Source organism: Martes martes, assembly GCF_963455335.1.
Source record: "Martes martes genome assembly, chromosome: 6".
Taxonomy (NCBI): Eukaryota; Metazoa; Chordata; class Mammalia; order Carnivora; family Mustelidae; genus Martes; species Martes martes.
This window is the reverse complement of record NC_137893.1, coordinates 111,067,073-111,089,290: the sequence shown is the minus strand read 5'-3', so window position 1 is coordinate 111,089,290 and position 22,218 is coordinate 111,067,073. Positions and strand designations below refer to the sequence as shown.

The following is a 22,218-nucleotide window of genomic DNA, read 5'->3' as shown; positions in this document are numbered from 1 at the left end:
AACTTATTAGTAATACATGAATACACATATTTTAAAAATTTAATATAGATGGATATAGAGCAAAGAATAAAAATTTTCCTTTATAATCCCATTCTTCATGCAACTCTTTTCTGTATTATTGTTAAGTTTAGAATATGTATACACACACATATGTGTCATATATATGTATCTTATGTGTATATATTACATATATCTCCTTTTAAATATTTAATATGTAATCACATAAATACGATCAAATTCATACACAGCTTTTTGTTTCTGAAACATATATAAAATCATATTCATATTTTTCTCCAATCATTTTCATTAATATATCCTGAAGAGCTTTTCAGCATGAAATTGGTACCTGGCATCATGGATCAATAAATATTTCTTGAATTAAATAATCCATGTCAGTGTATAGAAATTTGCCCAATTCTTCTAAAGGGCTACATGGGAACTTACAGTAATAATGCAATTCTTTAAATTCATGTTTATGCACCTGTATTAGTATTTTTGTGAAATACAGGTATATCCCTTTTTCACAGGGTGTTTTGAAACTGATACATAGGTGCGCTTTATAGCTTATGAGCATTAATCATGTGCCAGTTTTAAACACTGCAAATAGTTTCTTCCAAGTATATTGCTTGCTTTCAACTTTATCTACCATGTATTTTGTTTTTAAAAAGTTTCAAATCATCAATATCATACTTTGCTCTTTACTGTTACTCTGAAGAAATTATTTCATATCCCAAGATCAGACTGCTCAAATACACATGTATAAACAAGTGTTTTTCCTAATTTTGGGGGTCATTTAACATTTTTAGTCTTTTTAGAATTTCTGTAACATGGTAAAAAGAACTAATTTTACCACACTATTTAAGAGAACCTAACGTTTGTGATAGTTTATCAAATATTTAGTTCTTAAACATGATCGTTTCAGTGATATTCAGTTCCATTTACTTGTCTTTCTATTCTTTAGAGAAGTCATACTATATTTCCATGACTATAGTTTTATTTACATTTTTAACATACAGTTGGGAAAGTCCCTCTACAATAATATGGATTTTTAAAGTTTTTCTAAGTTATTATTACTTTCTTCAAGTGAGCTTTAAAATAAATCAAATTTTAACATTTCCAATGGTATTTTGATATGGATGCATCAATTATTAACTTAAAAACATATCTTCCAGTGATTATTTCTCTTTCCATTCAAAAGTATGTTTACTTATTCAAATATCTCAGTGAAATAGTGCAGATTTTTTTTTCACATTAATTGCATACATCTTAGATTACTTCTAAATGTTTAGCGTTCTTTTGGCAACTATTATAACAACATTAATGATTCTTAAAGAAAATACTTATCTTATTTGAGCTGTGAGGAAAGCCTCTAGGAGAGTATACATAATTACTTGTGTATCCTGCATATGTATAATTGTATAAGGAGAAGGTAGATACCTTTTCAAAGAGGTCTAGTCCTCATTCAAATTTACATACAGATAAACATTCCAAAGCCAAATACATGTTGTTTAACTCAAGTCTCTGATTTTGTCCATTAATGTAGCTAACTGAGAGTAAAATATATAGTGATCTTAAAATAAAAACCTTTGAAATAGAATATTTAGTTCCATCACCAAAAAAAGGGGGGGGATAAGAAAAATCAATTTAATTTCAAGAATAAACTAGTGGAAAAATGGTCTGAGACAAACACTTATTTATTGAAATAAAACAATTTTTATATCTAAACTATCATTTTACAAAAATATGGAAGTTTAAGGATGCTTTAAAAATTTGTCTAAAAGTTCTTCTGAGTAAACAAACTGAAAAAAGTGCACACTTTCGACAGTTAATCATCTTTGCTATTTCACTTATAAGCAGAATAAAGTACATTTTAAAGATTTAATTTTATGCTGAAGCCAAAAGTCTTTTATCAACTAAGTTGTGATTCTACCATGAGGAAGGATAAATCATTATTAAGTTTTCTTAGATGAAATATTTAGAATAGGAAACAGAATCTACTAAAATAACTCAATAATGTTAATTTAAAGAAATCCAAGTACCTTAACTTCTTCACATAGTTCAGTAAGTCGAGCTTCTACATCCATTTCCTCTGAAAGGAGTAAAGAGTAATTAGAGGAAATATTTCAATGTTAGATCTGAAACCTATTTTGAAATTATCTAAATACAGTTGGCCACTGAACAATATAGGGGTTAGGGGGATCAACCCCCATTGCAGTCAAAAAATCCGTGTATTAACTTCTGACTCCCTTAAAACTTAACTACTAATAGCTTACTAATGATGAGAAGACTTATCAATAACAAACAGTTGATTAACACATTATTTTGTACTTTAAATGTACTATATACTGTATTCTTATAAAAATAAGCTAGAGGAAAACAATGTTAAAATCATAAGAGAAAATACACTTATAGTCCTATACTGTATCTTTTGAAAAAAAAAAAAAATCCATGTATAAGTGGACCTGTGCAGTTCAAGCCCAGGTTTTTAAGCATATATTACCTTTAAAAAACCAGAAGGTTGAGAAGTTTCTGGACTATATTCAATGAAGTGAGTTTCGATGTAAGATATTGACATGAACACATTAACCATGCAGGTAACATGATAACTATTAAATTCTGTGTTCTGATTATCAGTGTTCCAGGTCTCCTAAGAGGCTAACACTGTCAAGGAAATACTGCCTATGGACCTAACGTAACTTGCACAACTGCATCACAGAAAAGATAAAACATATAATTAGGTTTTATTGCATTTCATACACTGTAAATTTCAATAAAGTTTAGCATTTGTTTTAGATATATACATGCTTTGTTTTTTACAAAAGGTGCTCCTAAAAAAATTCAAGTCAAATTAATTTTTATAGCCAAAATATATTTAAAAATTACCTGGAGCATAGGTTATTTAATGGTAATGAATGACAAATCCTTTTCAACAATAATTAAGTTTTTAGTTTAGTTTAATACATTGTTTTCTATAAGAGAGCCTAAAACTGAGGTAAAATTTTTCCATACAATCCAATATTTAATGTATGCTATAATCTCCATAAGAAGTGTACAGATTAATTTATAATTAAAAGGATAATATTTATAAGGGACTATAGAAACTAACAGAACAGAAAGGTTTACTGGTCATTTTTTACAGGGAAGGAATTTCACTAAGGCCTAAAATATGTTTAGATACACCTAATTTTTAATTAGAAATCAAACTAAAATGAGTTCTCCTACAAGAACTATTTTAACACAGTTGTAATTACAGAGAATTCCATAATCTTGTTGTTCCACAACCTTGTTAACTGGTCATTCTCACACAACAGCAAGAACAGATTCAGAGACATCCCTGAATTTATTCATCAGATCATTATTTCATAAGGTAGACTTCAGTGTATACTATTTGATAAAAAAATAATAAACATTTAAATTTGATAAAATAAAGTTACATTTATTTGGTAAAAACAACCAACCTATCATGTGAACAACAAAACTACACTAGTAATTAAAACCAGTATGACACACATATAGTTTGAAAGTCATAAAATAGATGAAGTTGTAACTAGATACGAGAGAGAGATTACAAATTTGGTCAATCCACTGATGACTAAGGAAATCAGCTAAAATTTTACAAATTATTTTACTGTCAATCAATGGCTTCTAATACAGGTTTTCCAAAATTAAAAAAAAAAAAAAGCTAGCAGAACCTGTATTAAAGTCATAACTTCCATATGTCAATGTCTGTTTTCACATTACTCATAATCTTTTCCTTTGATAGGAGAAAATCAATAAATTAATCTTAGTAAGTTAGATATCCTACCTATAAATTTTTTAAAAATGAAAAGCTTTTTAAAGTTCTGAGTTTTGATACATTTTTCTAGTCTTTGCATACAGGAATCTAAATGCATTAAGCTGGTATGTTTGCATTATGGCTAGAAAGAGCTACTTCAAGATGAGGCAAACATCTTAAAGAATATTTCAAAGCAATACTTAAAAATTTTAGAATTGATTTCAAAATCATTTAGGATTTTCAAATGAGTTTAAAATTCTATTTTAATTTCTCTTTAAAGTTTATTTACACATATACAATTATACATAACTGTATAAAAGTGAATTATTGTCTCACATAAATTTTTTTTTTAATTTGGCTCCTGCTGGTAATCCAAGGTTACAGTGTAAAACATATCCTTCCATATTTTTCAAATATACATTTACATAGGGCACACTCAAAAATATTGCAAATTTGCTTCCAGACTACAATAAAGCTAATATTGCAATAAAATGAGTCAAATAAATGCTCTGGTTTTCCTAAACATCAGAAATGCATGTAAAAGTTATGTTTATACTATACTGTAGTGTATTAAATGTGCATTGTGTCTAAAAAATGTACATAAATTAAAAAATACTTTTGCTAAAAAATACTACCACCATTTGAGTTTTCAGTGAGTTGTAATATTTTCACTGACAGAGGGTCTTGTCTTGATGTTGATGACTACTGACTGATCAGGGGTGGAGGTAGCTAGGGCAATTTCTTAAAATAAGACAGTGAATCTTGTCACATCCATGGACTCTTCCTTTCATGAAAGATTCCTCTGTAGCATGAGATGCTGTTTGATAGCAATTACCCACAGCAGAACTTCTTTAAAATTGGACTCAATCTTCTCAAAACTTGTCACTGCTTTATCAACTAAGTTTAGGTAATATTCAAAACCTTTTGTTGTCATTTCAACAATCAACACAGCATTTTCGCCAGCAGTAGATAGATCTCAAGAACCTACTCTCTTCACTCATCCATAAGAAACAAGTGCTCATCTGTTCAAGTTTGTTCAACAGATTTCAGCAATTTGGTCCCATCTTCAGGCTCCACTTCTAGTTCTAGTTCTCTTGCTGTTTCCACCACATCTGCAGTCACTTCCTCCACAGAAGTCCTCAACTCCTCTCCTCAAAGGCGTCCATGTGGGCTGGAATCAACTTCTTCCAAACTCCTTTTAATGGTGATATTTTGACCTCTTCCCATGAATCACACATTTTCTTCACAGCATCAAAATGGTGCCTCCTTTCCAGAAGGTTTTCAATTTACTTTGTCTGAATCCATCAGAGGAACCATTACCTATGGCAGCTGCAGCCTTACAAAATGTATTCCTTAAATAATAAGACTTGAAAGTCGAATGACTCCTTGATCCATGGGCTGCAGAATGGATGCTGTGTTAAGCAGGCATGAAAACAACATTAATCTCACCGAATATCTCCATCAGAGCTCTTGGGGGACCAGGTGCACCGTCAATGAGCAGCCATATTTTGAAAGGAATCTTTTTTTCTGAGCCGTAGGTCTCATCAGTGGGCTTAAAATACTAAGTAAACCATGTTGTGGACAGATATGCTGTCATCCAGTCTTTGTTCTACTTACGGAGCATAGGCAGAGTAGATTTAGTGTAATTCTTAAGTGTCCCAGGATTTAGGGAATGGTGAATGAACACTGGCTTCAACTTAAAGTCACCAGCTGCATTAGCCCCTAATAGGAGAGTTAGCCTGTTCTTTGAAACATCAAAGCCAGGCACTGACTTCTCCTGTCTAGCTACGAAAGTCCTATAAGGCATCATTTTCCAGTAGAAGGCCATTTTGTCTACACTGAAAATCCGTTGTTCAGTGTAGCCACCCTCATTTCTTATCTCAGCTAGATCTTCTGGAGAACTTGCTGCAGCTTCTCCCTCAGCACCTGCTGTGTCACCCTGCACACTTTGATGTTATTGATATAGTTTCTTTACTTAAGCCTCATGAACCAATCTTAGTAGCTTTCAACTTTTCTTCTTTAGCTTCCTCACTTCTCTTGGCCTTCATAAAACTGAAGAGAGTTAGAGCCTTGCTCAGGATTATGTTTTGTCTCAAGGGAATATGGTGGCTGTTTTGATTTTTTTTTAAGTTTGTATTTAAATTCCAGTTAGTTAACATACAGTGTAATATTAGTTTCAGGTGTACAATATAGTGATTCAACACTTCCATACATCACTCAGGCTCATCACAAGTGTACTCTTTAATCCCCATCACCTATTTTACCCATCTTCCCACCCACTTCCCCTCTGGTAACCATTAGTTTGTTCTCTACACTTAAGAGTCTGTTTCTTGGTTTGTCTCTCTCTTTCTCTTTTTTCCTATGCTCATCTGTTTTGCTTCTTAAATTCCATACATGAGTGAAATTGCTACTAAAACTGCCTCCATGGGGCATCTGGGTGGCTCAGCAGGTTAAAGCCTCTGCCTTCGGCTCAGATCATGATCCCAGGGTCCTGGGATCAAACCCCACACTGGGCTCTCTGCTCAGCGATGAGCCTGCTTCCCTTCCTTTCTCTGCCTGCTTCTCTGCCTACTTGTGATCTCTGCCTGTCAAATAAATAAATAAAATCTTTAAAAAAATAAATAAATAAAACCGCCTCCATAATAGCAGTGAGGCTGTTTTGCTTTCTCATCATTCATGTGTTCATTGGAATAGCACTTTAAATTTCCTTCAAGAACTTTTCCTTTGCATTTACACCTTGGTTAACTGGTTGGTGAAAGAGGCCTAGCTTCTGGCCTATCATAGCTTTCAAGGCATCATCCTCGCCTAAGCTTAATCCTTTCTAGCTTTTGACTTAAAATGAGAGATGTGGAACTCTTCCTTTCACTTACACACTTCAAGGCTACTGTAGGGTTATTAATTGGCCTAATTTCAATATTGTTGTGTTCCAGGGAATAGGGAGACTCAAGAAGAGGGAGAGAGATGAGGGAAAAGCTGGTCAGTGAAGCAGTCAGAACACATATTTGTCAATCAGTTCACCATCTTATGTGGATGTGGTTCTTGGTGCCCCAAAACAATTACATAGTAACATCAAAAATCACTGAGCACAGATCACTGTAACAAATATAATAATAATGAAAACATCTGAAAGATTGTGAGAATTACCAAAACATAACACACAGACATGGAGTGAGAAAATGCTGTTGGAAAAGTATTGCCAACAGACTTGTTTGATGCAGGGTTCCACAAAATTTCAATTTGTAAAAAATGAAGTGGCTGTGAAGTACAATAAAATAAAGTATGGAGGTTTGGAGTCACTTTTTTACAGACATGATTGTGTTTTACACACTTTTCTGCAATTTGCTTTTTTCTCTCAGCAATTCTACATAGAAATCTGGTATGCAGCCCTAAAGTTTATTTTTTTTTCCTAATAGCTACATAATATTCCTTGGTGTGAATGCCTTATGATTTTTTCCATATTCTAATCTTTGTCAATTGATAGGCACTTATTTTCAGTGTTTTGTCACTAACAATACTATAATAAACATGCTTATACATAAATCTTTACATACTCATATTTCTATGATACAGTTTAACAAAAGTGAGGATGCTAAGTCAAATGGTAAATGTAGACTAAATCTATTTTCTAAACCACCCATCCATTCATCTATTCATTCACTCAACAGATATTTATAACACAGCTCAGAAAATGCCATTAAAATACTAGGTGTTAAGGCTAATATCTCAATGAAAATATTATTTAATTAACTCCACTGTGGTTTGAATCAGGTCTTTTCCCACCCAACCAAAAACTGGGGCCTTCTTTATATAGGACTTATATAAGCAGCATCCTGTACAGTTGACTTAGAATTTTAGAATACTCAAATGTAAACCGATAGGCTGGCAATACAATAGTTTAAACAAGAAGTATGTTTTTATTGCTAAAAGGACACTAAAGCATGTCAGAAATGATCAAAATTTCACACTATGACTTCTTTAATTTTATATTCATTTTATATAATATAAAAATTTATTCTAAAGTAATGACCATAAATACATCTTTAAACTTTCTTTTTTCTTTCCTGATAATATGATCAGTTTTTCCATTAAGTTTTAGTGAAAATTGGCTTAACTTAAATTTTTCTGAGCTAGTTCTCATCTCAGAAGTAATAAGAAAGATTTTTTCTCCTTAATTTCCTTATTTTCATACTTCTGAAAACCAAGAAACAAACACTATTTTATTTTTTATTTCTACAGCTTTTCATAATTTAAAAAAAAATTACAATGCGTCTATGCAACACAAAATAAAAACCTTCAATATACTTATGAAAGGATAGTAAGTTAAGCATTATTGCTATATAAGAACGAAAGTCTAAAATATAGAGGGAAATATATAAATCAAATAATGAGATCAGAGTATTTCTCTGAAAATAGTAATATCTGAATAGTGGTGATTTGATACTATTTTCCTTTCTTGATACTATTTTGTTTGTTAAGTTTAGAACAATAAAAAAAGCCAAATTGACATAAAAAGCAAAACTAGATACTGAAGTGGTTTCTTTATTTCTTTAATATCATTAAACCAACAAATTCTGGCAATAAACATGGTTTCCAAAAAGTGCTCTTTGTAGGAACTATAAAAAGAATATGGAAAAAAGCCATGGTTTGTATTTACCATTTCAAGTTTTAATTACAAACTGCAATATTATAAATTAAGAAATTAACCAAAGCTTATCTACAAATAAACTGATCCTAGAAGTTCTAAACTAATACTGGTAGAAACATTCTATATTAATAAATACATATTTATGAAATTTGACACTAATTTAAAGCAAAGTTTCATACTAATAAAAAGGGATTATTTACTTAACCTATTTTAAACGTACCTAGACAGGTGTCTTTCTGGGTTCGTGGCTGTTTTCTTCTGAGAAGGCGTTCATAAAGGACCTGCATGTTGGCCTTGGCTAGTTATAAGGATTGCACACATCACTAGTTACTAATACTCCTTTTACAACAAAGTTTACTAGAATTTTCCAACTTGTTATTAGTTGACTTAGTATTGATCTGAGAGGGCAGTTAGAACACTAAAGCAGAGTATTTCAGTTAGTTAATTAGCTTATTAGAATTGCAAATGATGTACATTCAAGTTTACATTGTTTTGTTCTTTTTTTCTATTTAAATGTATGCACCATTCAACATTTCATAATCCAATATTATTTTTATGTTTTAATTTCTTGAACTCAGAATCTCAGAGCTGGCAGGGATCTCAGAGATGAGCTAGATCAACCCCTGCTTTTACAAGTGTAGATACTAGGGCCTAGAAAGATTACATGATTTGCCAAAGCCTAGATTCTAGAACTCCCTAGATTCCAGACTTCCATTTTCAGTAAGAGCTCCTTGTACCAAACCAGTATTTAACTATATGTCATCAAAAAAAAAAAAAATGTACATCATTCAACTAGGAGAAAAGAAAATGGCAAAGCAGAAAGGAATTCAAGGCATTATTTTAAAAGAGGGAATAGAATTTAGATACATTTTTTTAAAGCACAATATAGTTTAAGACTTTTAAGTATGTACTTAATTGAAAACTCAAGAAAAATATCAAATAGTATAAAGAAATACAATATACACCCTCTACTCAAGAATTATTTTAGGGGTACCTGCCTAGTGCAGTTGGTTAATTGTCCGACACTTGGTTTTGGCTCAGGTCATGATCTCAGGGTTGTGACATCGAGCCCTGAGTCAGGCTCCATGTTTGGCATGGGCCCTGCCTGAGACTCTGTATCCCTCTCCCATTGCCCCTGTCCCTTGCTCTCTCTCTCTAAAATAAACGAATTTTTCTTTAAAAAAAAAAACAAAAAAAAAACTTTATATCCACTTATAAAATAAAAATCCACTTATAAAAATCCACTTATAAATAAAACTGGTGAATATAATGATATTTAGTCAACAGCGCTTTATGGAAGTATTATCTAGTACTTGAATTTAATTTTGCTAGGATAAAAATAAATAATGTTAATAGTTCAGAGTATGTAATTGTTTTAAATAGTTAAAAGAATTTGTACATGTTCCCTAGAAGATACATTCAAGATAAATTAAAATTTATAATAAACAGAAAATACAAATATGAAAATTTTAAGAATAACATAAAATGCTACCAATAAATATTCATTGAAGATGAGTCTTGATTTTAAAAATCCCTAGGAAACTCTAATCATCTTTGTTTTGATGTCTATATACTTTTCAAGTAACAACAAAAGCTGTATTTTGCCATTTCATTAATTCATTTATTCAACAAATTTATTTTGAGTAGGTAGGATGTGTGAGATACTAATAATTTTATTTATCACTAGTATTTGCTTATTTAAGACTAGAGTCTAGGTTTGCTTTAGAATTTGGTTTCTGATATTTTATCAAATAATCTGGAATAAAGTTTATATTCATTTAGTAACTAACTTGTAAAATTAAATATAAGGAAGGGCCTTTAATTATGATATTTTCTATATTATATTACATGTGTAAGGTCAAACGAATTCATATAACATAAAATCCATCCTTACCGTGAGAAAATTTAAAACCTGATAAATGAATTATCATGCTGACTTAGATTAATAAACTAGTAATTGTGCTAATACTGTGTATTTGAAATAAATCTGTGCTTTGAAGAGATGCTCATTTTAATTACTAATTATATATTTTACCAACAAACATCTTTTTAAAGAAAAATATTTTTTCTAAGTTAAAATGTGATTTCATGTGTTTTTCATTCTCAAGTATTACATGTTAGGTCTATTTGAACATTACATGCAAATAGATGTCTTCCTTTTACAGGCATTTATGGGTCCACCTCATATACAACTCTCTATATTAAAAACTCAGGAAGTCCCATCTCTCTGGGTGAGTTTCTCCTTTCAGGCCCATGCTGGACTGATCACTTATTAAAGGAAGAGGGGAAGTCAAAGCTCTTTAAAGAGAGAGACCCTATTTTTCCCTCAGCATCTAGCTCAGGACCTGACAAAGTAGGTGCCCATAAAAATCCCAGGGAACTCACACCATTAAGAAGTCTCACTCCCAGAGCTACTTTACACCCTCTGCCTTTTGGATGTCCTTATCTTTCCTCCTAGTCACACACATCTGGTTTCCTTTGATCACCCTATCTTTCAAATGAAACCCACTTCGTATATACAGTCCCAAAACTAGTGACAGAAATGGCTCAAACATGCATTCTAAACTACAAGATAATGCCTCTATGAATTCTACTACATCATTCAACATCTAAACAATTAACAAATTCTCTTGTAGAAATACCATCATACATTGGCTTCTGAGTTCCACACCACTTTTTTTATAATTCCATTTTTCAAGTACAATGTACTGTCCTTCATTAATATTGTGGTTTAATAGTTTGGTAGTTTAGTCATTAACCAAAATTTATAAATGTGATTCTACAAAGATGTGCTGGAGTTCCCAAAAAACAAATTAAAAAATATATGGAGCATAATTTTTCCATTAGTTGAGGATAATGATAGCCTAAATTAGTTCTATTCTACAAACATTTCTTTCATTTTCTAAGGGATTTTCCCAAAGGAAATAGATTTTCCTAAGGGAAATAGAAGAATTCTAAGTATACAAAATAGCAAGGAAGCAGAGTATTTCAGAGAACAGTAATCAAAAGGATTCCACCATTTTTGTCTTGGGTAAGAATATATGAGTAAAAATAAATAAATTTTCCTATTGCTTGTACCTCTGTATAAACATTGGGATACTTGAATTAAGTATTCCAAATAGTCAGCTGAATGATATCTGTTAATCAAATCCATTGGAGTAGCTGCTGATAGGCAGTGGCACAATATCCAGCATTTTCTCACAGCTGAATTTAAGCGAGCTACAAATCATTAAATGTTCTTAAAATTCTTTTGTATCCCTAAATAGGCAATTATAAAAATAGGCTAATTACTCTCAAGCCCAAGAATTATTTTCAGTAACAGTGACTATTTTTAAGAGTGCATCAATATTGTTAAAAGACTGAGATCCTTGAGAAACAAACAAAGAACACTGATTAATTCAAGTAAAATTTAAAAGTAATTCTTGATTTATTCAAGTATATATTGATAAAATTAATTTATTCTGAAGAGATAATTAAAATGTGCTTATTATAAGCTACTACCTGATGTTTGAAAAGAAAAGCTTTTTAAACTATCATAAAAGGTCTGAATAAAGGGGCACCTGGGTGGCTCAGTGGGTTAAGGCCTCTGCCTTTGGCTCAGGTCATGATCCCAGGACCCTGGGATCGAGCCCCCCATCGGGCTCCCTGCTCAGCAGGGAGCCTGCTTCCCTTCTTCTCTCTCTGGCTGCCTCTCTGCCTACCTGTGATCTCTGTCTGTCAAGTAAATAAATAAAATCTTTAAAAAAAAAAAAAGGTCTGAATAAAAACTTATTTTTGCTAATCGCCAAAATTTATCTTTTGCACATTACATGTTGCAATCTACAAATGGTATATACAAAATCAAGGTAATATGATTTTTTATTGCGTACTATAACATATATGCAGATATTACTGTTGGACTAAAACCAAGGCTGATTTTTTTAGAGATCTAAATAAATTTCAAAATGTTAAAATTGAGTAATGTTATTATTCTCTGATGTGAAATAAAAGAACTAATAAGATCTGAGATCACTTAAAGCCAAATGTATACAAAAATGTTTCAAGTACCTACAATCTGCTTAGACTGTTAATTATTTAGAAGCACAGATTTAGTTTATTTTCCCAAAATTCTGTAGGTAATTACAGAATTTGCTTTCTAGTATGTTTTCTGATTTTAATAGGAGTAGAATATTGACATATATTTTTTTAAAAGCTATCAAAAGACTCACTTCAAACTTAACATCAAGAAGTTATTTCTCAATATCATAAAAAATTTTTTTAAATTGCAGAAAGTAATTATCAAGAGTCAAAAAAGATGGAATTGAGAGAGAAGTAAAACTGAAGCATACAAACATTATAGTTTTAGTATAGAAAAACTATGGCAAAGCAGCTAACTAGCAAAATGAGAATGAAGAGAAAAATTGAACTATATGTTAGGTCTGGCTACTTTTAACATACCCAGTTCTAGTTTCTGACAAGAGGGAATCTCTTCTGTTACCGTAATGAAGTAGCTGTGCAATCCTTTGAAGGCTAGCAGCAAAGTGGCACAAAGTGTATAATGAAAATGATAGGCATGATGTAGGAAGGAGTCTGCAATGATGAAGCTGCAACCCTAAACAAAGAACAGATGTGGGATATAGAGTGTTAGTTACCAAAAATCTAAATATATTACATTTGAAACTTAGAAAATTAAAGGAAACAATCCTAAGCATTTACTAGTTAGTTATTCTAAAACACACAAAAAAATCAGCAATATTGTAGGGAGTTGCTCTTATTCATACAAGTTATTTAAACACATAAAATGTGACTCTAATAATTTCAATTACAGTGGGTTTTTAAAGTAAGCAGATTGAATTATGGTTTTTGAAAATTTGAGATTCAAATTCTATTTGCACTGAGGGACAGATACTCTGCTTTTACAATATAAGCCCCTTTCCTTCCAAGGGAATAGCAATTGTACTTGTAATACTGCAAGCTGGGTCTCAATTCTGGCAGCTGATCTTTACGAGCTCCTTTGAGTGATTTACCAGTTCTGTTAAGGAAGCAAGAAGTGATAGTAACAAGTTTAAAAAGGCACTAGCTGTCAAAGATCTCTACCCATTAAATCTGGTAAATCTTTATCAGGTTAATTTTTGCAATAAATAATTTGTTAAGATAATTTGTTAAGATCATATCTAACTTGATCTGTAAGTTGTTGAGCTCAAACAATTAATAAATAAACATCACATTCACAGATGAAACAATTAAAAAACACTTCACTTAAAATAAGAGGGGGAAAAGGGTGTATAAATGTATTAGTTCTTACATCTGGCGATAACTGTTTTGTGTAGTTAATACCAAAGACCACACTTTCAAGAGTAGGAATCACAGAATCTTTGTTTTGTGCTGGTGCATTTCTATTTAACCAAGTAGTCTTCACAGGGCGAGGAAAGCTGGAGGAATAAGTATTACACATCATTACTGCCATAATAGTCTATTTAAATGTTAAATGTTTACAAAAGAAAATCTTATATGAATAAAGAGAAAGGTTTCGCAAGGTTATAATTTCTAAAGTATTCTTAAATTTTTCCTTTAAATAACTGGAATAATTATGAAAAGACAATGAATATATAAAAAACTAAGACTAGATGCCTGAGATAACTTCTCCATAATCAGGCTTCAGGAAGTCTTAAAGAATTCTAAAGATAAAACTGTGGGATCCAGAGTAGCTAAATGACAAATGAGGATCAAGATTTAATTTGGAAATACTGGACTGTCAGAACTGGTACCAAGTTTAAAAACCTAAAAATCATATATGGATTCTACTTACAGAAATAAAGAGCTTCCCACATAAATGTAGTAAAAGAAAAATTACTAAATCTACTTGTTCTCTATTTCTCAAAAAGAAGATATTTCCCTTCCCTTTACTACAAGTCTGTGAACGCCATTAAGACAATCTTCAAGTAGTTCAAGGTACTATCTCAACCCATATTATACGAACTACTGCTGTTAGTAATAACATTACATATAATATACTATAAATTCTACACAATAAGCGTATTCTGCTTGAATGTTTAAAATCATATACAATTCTGAGATAAAGTATTGGCTAATTGTAAGTAGGCCAAAGCATTTGGACAATTTGGCAGTTCGGCAAAAGGGAAAAGACAGAAAAGTGAATCAACTTTGCCATAAGCAGAAAGCGGTCTTCATTTGCAAAATCAATTTGCTTTGCAAATATTAAATATCCATATCCCAGCAAAGAAGGGAGGTGCAAGTCAACGGTAAATTACACCTACTACAATGTGTTTTTCAGAATTGGGTCATAAAAGTTATACTTTAAAAAGCTCAAATATAAAAATAGGTTATGTAAAAAAACAAAGAAAGAAATCTTCTGTGGGGTTCCACTTATTATAAATAATTGATTTAAGGTCTGTAGTTGGGTTAATCATAGAAATTGTTTTAATAAAAATAACACTTAAAAAGATGAGATTGTAAAATATTGTTTCATTTTGTTTAGAGGGGAAAAAAGTCCATCTATAATGAAACTTCAGGAAAAACTTTGTCAAAGCATAGTGAGGAATGTTACCCTTAACATGACCCCTCTACCAGCATGCGCCAGCATAAAGCTCTTCTTTACCCTTTCCTTGCTTCCCTTCTCCAACCTCTCATTTACAGGCAAGGAAAAAGGCAGGGAGAGATACTGCTTCTTTCATGGCGAGGTTCTAGCCGCAAGAGAGGGGATACGAAGGCCCATGGCAGCTGGGTAAGGCACAGCAAACTCAGCTGCTGCAGCACCTCAGTGTCTTTCCCAGTCACTAACCAGAGCCAACAGTTATTCCTCTTGGCTTCTAATTCTGAGCCAAAAATGTCTTCTTCCAGTAGACGGTCTCTAGGAGATGAGCTGCCTGTTTCTCCTACTAGTCTGTGGCAAAAACTGCTGCATTGCAAGAGGAAGCACACATTTAACTCACTGGGATTAGTGATGTAAATATCACTAACTCTAGTTCGGGCCTTAGAAAACAACATGAATAACTGAGCTAACCTCTATGAATTGTTTGTACATTTCTCAGAAGAGAAACTAAGCATTATACAGAAAGAAAATGAACAGTTATAAAGAAAAAGGAACAGTTCAAATATTTCAGTTAGGATTCTTACTGAAACTACAACAGGAGATTCAGAAAACTAAAGAAATGTATTTTATCAATAAACTTTTAGCATTAAAAACCTAACATGTAATTTTAAAAAAAGTAATATTGTATACTACTTATTTGAAAGTTTAATTTCAAAAAGTCACTTTCTTATTAAAGTTTCATTCAGTTATCATGTTATTACATATTTATTTATTCAATCAACATCTAAAATTTTTTAAAGTTTATAATAAAATTATATAACAGGAACACTGTCCTGTACAAAAGTTACAGTAACTGAGAGAACAAGCTCTCGAAGGTTTAAGAGGTAAGACAAAGAGAGCACAACAACCAGTTACAGATCTAACTATAGAGTAAGGAAAGCAAAGCAAGTCATTAGAGGAAAGGGAAAGACTTCCTCCTGGCCCTGGGCTCTCAAGGCAACCAAGGGACAACACAATGGAAGAGGTAAAAGAATGTAAGGATATGCGCCATGGGAAGCTGTTACTTGTGGACGTTATGTTAATTTGTATTGGTCTTCTATATATTCTCAGGGTATTTATACAGAATTACCTACTTAGTTTTTCTGATCAATCAGTTTAACATTATAACCCTGAAGTATCAGTTGTTGGAATACGAATTGACAAAAACTGTAGACAGTTCAGAAATCAATTTGGAGTCTTTTCATATAAGTTACTGATTTTGAAAGTGTCCATCTGTTGCCCATACCACAAAAGGATGATATTGTATTGTAAAAAACTGAAGAGCTTGAAACATATGCTTATACAATGAAAAACAATCCATTTCCCTATGGAAGTGGGCAGAAAAAATAACTATCTGAATGTATTTATTATAATCTAGAATATTAGGTTCCTTTGGGCTCAAATGGTACAGGTTATACTTTAAAAACTTTATTAGTAAAGAACCACAAAATTGATTAATGACTTAGAAAACAAGAATTATTGTATAGCACAGATTTAAGAAAATTTTATGTGATCCAGATGAGACAAAGAAACAGAAAAAAATGAATATACTTTTTCAGAGTATGAACACTGTACAGCATTGCTTAAAAACACAGGTACAGACTAAACAATGCTGTAAGTATATTTCCACACTGCACTATTTTTCTTGGTCAGTTTATTTGACAAAGATTATTCTATATTTCTGTATTAAAAGAGTTACCAATCTAATGTTCCCTTGCTCTAAAATGTTATTTTATTATTCTAGTATAAAATGGAAGCATTTATTTAATAATTATAAATATAGAAATTCCTTATTACTTCAATTATCTTTATCAAAGTATACATTTACACTATAAAATAAAAGATATTACATTAATAAGGACCAGAGTATTGGTTAAATTTACCTTATTAGTGGCTGGTGCAATGCAACCAATGATGCATGGACTGTGACGGACACCACAGAAAGGTGGAAGTAATCAAACATAACATTAACGTGATGATGAAGGCCTCTATGGAGGCTAAAGTGCAGCTTCAATGTTCGGCTACTTATTAGTTGCAAGGTGTTCAGATCATCTGCCCTAGAAAAAGCAACACAATCTGCATGTAAGTATGGCGTATTTAGTAAAGACTAATATTTTGTAGAGTAGTTTAAATTATCAAAACACTTAGTTACTTATTTAGTTTTTTAAAACTTAAAATGAGAATAATTTTTAAAGCATTACATTTGCATTAGACAAAAATTTGAAATCTAGTAATAAGAAAATAATCAGATTTTACCTTTAGTTTTCTACCAGTCCATGATATGGAACTGTTTTTTCACTAATGCCCCCTATAAAGTGCATCTTTTTTGACTAGGAATTACTTCTGTCTTTCACTAAATTTTATTCCATAGGGAATACTGTTCATTCTAAGGCTATAGTATAACATAGGTCAAATCCTATAGTAATAAATCCCAAAAAGATATTTAAAATTATTTTTCATTGTATAAAATTTTGTTTTTAAGTGCTGCTTGGAAGTAAGCAAGCAACTGGTAGATATTTGATTACAGATATTTAGTCTGTTATTAGATTTATACATATAAAAAATTAAAACAATTTTTATGAGAATGATTTCCAAAGTGTGTTTGTGTGCATGTGTATATGTATTTTAACCCATATATATATTATAAGTACCCATAGTTAACAAACTACTTACTCATTTCAGCTTACTTCATTTATAAAATTTTGATTTGGTTTAAAATTTAATCCCTTAAGGAATTCTTTGTAATCAACAAGTTTTACAGAGGAGCAGTGCTACCACATAAAAAAATTCTTATTCCTCCATGATAGTAAAGAGGATATCTCAAGTAGACCTTTCAAAAGGTAACTGCTTAGTCATTTATCCTACAAGTGTTATCTAAATTTACGTATAATTTCCAAGAAGTACTTCTTTAAGTACGTTTAAAAGGAGGAGGAAAAAACCCTACAAAAATAAAATTGTTAAACAAATCTCTGATTCTTATTTTAAATGAACCCAAGCACAGTGTGTCCCTAAAATATATGACTGCATGTTCAGATGTGTGAGCAAGTTCAGAGTAGCCAGTCCTAAAATTTCCTCAAGGGCTCTAGGAATTAACAAACTACAAACAACTGCAAGGTATAAGGTCATCAGTCTTGAAAACTCTCTAAATATTAAGAGTCCTGCCTAAAGATGGCATCACTTACGCCATAAGGAAGATGGTCAGTGATACAGTGAAAGAGAGTTCTATCTAAATGTCTCATAGTAGTGGTATTATACCAACAGTGGAGTTTCTAGAGTCTAGGAAATTATTTATTTCTTCAACTTGTCTACCTGGGGCTCATGGAATTGACATGGGTACAAAAGAGTAGCCCTAAGTACTCTCATGAGACTCCATGATTAGACAAAAGTAGTTCAAATAAACAAGAAAGGGAGAGGCTAAATTCTAACTAGAAAATGGAGAATAGGTAGCAGTTACGAGAAACTAAAGATTTTTTTTTTAAAGATTTTATTTATTTATTTGACAGAGATCACAACCAGGCAAAGAGGCAGGCAGAGAGAGAGGATGAAGCAAGCTCCCTGCTGAGCAGAGAGCCCGATGCGGGGCTAGATCCCAGGACCCTGAGCGGAAGACAGAGGCTTTAACCCACTGAGCCACCCAGGCGCCCCAAACCTAAACATTTTTAATTGTTTGAATAGTCTACTTACGAATAATCTCCATCTGTAAAGTGTAGATCCAAGGATAACAAAAAATTCATTTCTTCAAGCGTTTCTTCAATCTGAAGAGAAATTACAGTATAAGGTTTTCTGAATACTTAAAGTCAGAAATATGCCCGGAGGCTCTACAAAAAATACTTATCTAAATATATATGAAGAGATGTTTACCTTTTTTTCATCCAACAACATTTTAACTTTGAAGATCATGACATCATTTAAAACAACCTCCTCATTTTTATACAGAATTTGAAATGTTTTACTGCAAATCAGAGAATCATGAACTGAAGCTGGAAAGGCTAAAGTCATACCTAAAACAAATAAGATATGTAACTGACAGGTAAAAAGGAAAAATATAATAGAAGTAAATTAATACTTTTAAATACCTTAAGTTTGATTATATTACTCCAGTGCTGTTATCATTTTCTATAGCAGTATTAGAACATTTCTGAAAGTTTAACAATTTCTATATAAAAAAGAAGTACATGATAACCACTATAAAACTATTGTATAATTTATTTTAATCTGAAAAGGTACATCAGGAAATCTCAAGGTAGTTTTTGTTGTTTTTTTTTTAAGATTTTACTTATCTATTTGAGAGAGAGAGAGAGCGAGCGAGCACAATCTGGGGATGGGGGGGAGGGGCGGGGAGGAGCAGAAGGAGAAGCAGACTCCCGGCTGAGCAGGGAGCCTGACCAATCAATCCCAGGACCCTGAGCTCATGACCTGAGCTGAAGGCAGATGCTTAACCAACTGAGTCACCCAGGTGCCCCTCAAGGTAGATATTCTACGAGGAATAATTGATCTGTACTCCCAGAAGGAAGCAATTTAGTTTTCCAAAGATGCATAATAAAGCATTTGATTGGCCACTGTCCTGGTGCTGAGGGGTAACCTCTAATCCCTTGGAATAAAGAATTTGTTTGGCTTTTGTCCCAATTCCTTGGAAATGGCTTCTAAATCCTTAGAATTTCCCAGGACAGGCAACCACATGGAAGAACACCTAAGGCTCATGGGTTGGTGCTGGTGGTGGTGGTCGTGGTGGTAGTGGAGTTTACTCATGTTGGGCCCAGAGAATTTATGGTAAAGAGATGACAGGATAGGGGCTGGCCACAAAAGACCAACTATGTGACTAGAAAGTTGGGGCTTGAGACACATCATGTGAACCCAAACTCCAGTGAGGGGAAAGGGGTCTGGAGATTGAGCAATGATTCAATCAGGTAAGCTTCCCTGATTGGAAATATTTCACATATTGTCACATACAAACTTTCTGGGAGGGTAATACATCCTGACTCCTTGGGGAGAGAACAACAGAAGCTTCACAACTATGGGACTCTCCCAGACTTTGCCCTTTGCCTATGCTTCTTTTCTTTTGGCTGGCTCTGTTATGTATCCCTTTGCAATGATAAAACCATAATTAAGTTGAGTGCTTTCCTGAGTTCTGTGTGTTGTTGTTGTGTGTGTTGTTCTAGTGACTTATCAAACCTGAAGGGGTAATAAGAACCCTGAATTTGCAGCCATCTAATGAGAAATGTGGGTAGCTTGTGGACCCCTGAAATGTGACCTTATGTCTGAAGTGAGCTCAGTCTTGTGGAAGACTGTGCCCTTTACTTATAAAGATTGGTTTACCTCCTTCCAGGTTGTTGGTATCAGATCATTACAACAAAGAGGAATTTAAACATTTAAATAAGGTGGGCATCTCTGCAGAGCAGGGAGCACAGAGTGGGATGCCAGAGTCTAAACGGAATAAGTAGGTGTCCATATGGAGTAGTTACCTGATGTCAGAGCCTGTGAAGGATGAAGAGGGCAATTCTGGTGGAGGGCTGACTTAGGGTGAGATATTGGGAGCCCAAGCAAGATGAAAAGGGCAACCACGTGGGAGAACACCTAAGGCTACAGGTGGGGGGGTTACTGGAGCCCAAATTAGGTCAGGAGGGTGTCCTTGCAGACAGGCAGCCAGGGACAAGGCCAGGAGTCCAAAAAGGATGAATGGTGGTGAGGGTGGGTGTGAGCAGTGGCAACCTGATACACTCTCATGGAGGCAAAGTGAGGTGAGGCCAACATCCCTACAGTAGGAACTCTTAGCACAAAGATTTAGTACGTTCAAGTGGGTATCAGAAGAGTATCCACACAGAAGTGACCTGGCATGAGGTGCTGACACCCAGGAGGTGTAAGGAGAGGATCCTGAGGGAGAGAGAGCAGCGTCAAGAGACTGGCACCTATGAGAGATCGCTCAAATAAGAAAATATAGTAAGGATAATGAGAGTCAGGTTTCTCACTGAAATCTTTCAGAGGAAGGATGTACAAATATGGAAAGTAGATAAAAATGTAAAATGAATCCTGTAACAGACTGAAATTAGAAATACTGATGTGAACTCATGGTATTTGCAGTATATATTTAGATAAAGACAGGTGTAAATTTGTATATGCATATGTAAATATATGTGTGTGTACATACATGTGCTCACTAGCTCTGTCCACTCACAGGGCCTGAGAGCAACACAGCTTCAAATATTGGTTTCATAATACTGTTTTCCACTAAAGGAACCAGAGCTTTTGGAGAAATTCATGACTCCAGGGCCGGGGCACAGATAGGGCAAAAGAAGTCTGGATCATCTTTTCATACCAGAAAGTAAAGAAGTGCTAAAAGAATGAGGGGACACTTCAAAAGGACATGGAAGCTAGATTGAAGAGGTTACCCCTCGTCATTTTGGGGATGAACGGAGCATCAAAATAAATTATGATAGTAATACATTAATATCCATTGAATAATATAGAAATTCTTAAGTCTGTATGAGATGTATATATGAATGAATGAAAAAAAACCCAGACCTTTTGAAGGTACAAAAGAGTAAGTTTACAGTGGAGCAGTCTGAGGAGACTTAATCAAAAAATCTAAGTTAACATCATTAGTAATGTGACAAATCATGTACCACCTACTAGGATATAATGAGACGAACATAAAGTATCATTTCGAAGATACTCTTGTCAAAGACACATAACCTGAATCTAATCATGAGAAAAATCAGAGAGCAATGCAAACTAAAGGACAGTCTACACATTAATAGGATTATAGTCTTTACCAGTTTCAGGGTCACAGAAGTCAAAAACAGACTGAGGAACTGTTCCATAATGAAGGAGACTAAAGAGACATAACAATTAATTATCACCCACGATTCTGAACTGGATCATTTTTCTATAAATGACTTTATTGGAAATTAAAAATAGAGCTACCCTAAGACCCAGCAATTGCACTATTGGGTATTTACCCCAAAGATACAGATGTAGTAGAAAAGAAGGGCCATATGTACCCCAATGTTCAGAACAGCAATGTCCACAATAGCCAAACTGGAAAGAGCCAAGATGCCCTTCAACAGACAAATGGATAAAGATGTGGTCCATATGGACAACGGAATATTACTCAGCCACCAGGAACGATGAATACCCAACTTTTGCATCAACATGGATGGGAATGGAGGAGATTATGCTGAGTGAACTAAGTCAAGCAGAGAGAGTCAATTATCATTTGGTTTCACTTAC

At 33.1% G+C, this 22,218-nt stretch overlaps 1 protein-coding gene across 1 annotated transcript in view; it reads right to left on the bottom strand.

Annotated features, from left to right (window-relative positions):
* The window catches only part of FAM135A (family with sequence similarity 135 member A), a 120,195-nt gene that overhangs the window by 72,087 nt on the left and 25,890 nt on the right, over positions 1 to 22,218 (bottom strand). The window contains exons 4-10 of the mRNA XM_080805357.1: positions 18,853 to 18,992; positions 18,676 to 18,746; positions 16,875 to 17,048; positions 13,705 to 13,831; positions 12,858 to 13,011; positions 8,641 to 8,718; positions 2,040 to 2,089 (exon numbers count right to left, since the gene is read on the bottom strand). Coding sequence (XP_080661483.1) covers positions 2,040 to 2,089; positions 8,641 to 8,718; positions 12,858 to 13,011; positions 13,705 to 13,831; positions 16,875 to 17,048; positions 18,676 to 18,746; positions 18,853 to 18,992 — 794 coding nt within the window. The remainder of the gene's footprint in view (positions 1 to 2,039; positions 2,090 to 8,640; positions 8,719 to 12,857; positions 13,012 to 13,704; positions 13,832 to 16,874; positions 17,049 to 18,675; positions 18,747 to 18,852; positions 18,993 to 22,218) is intronic.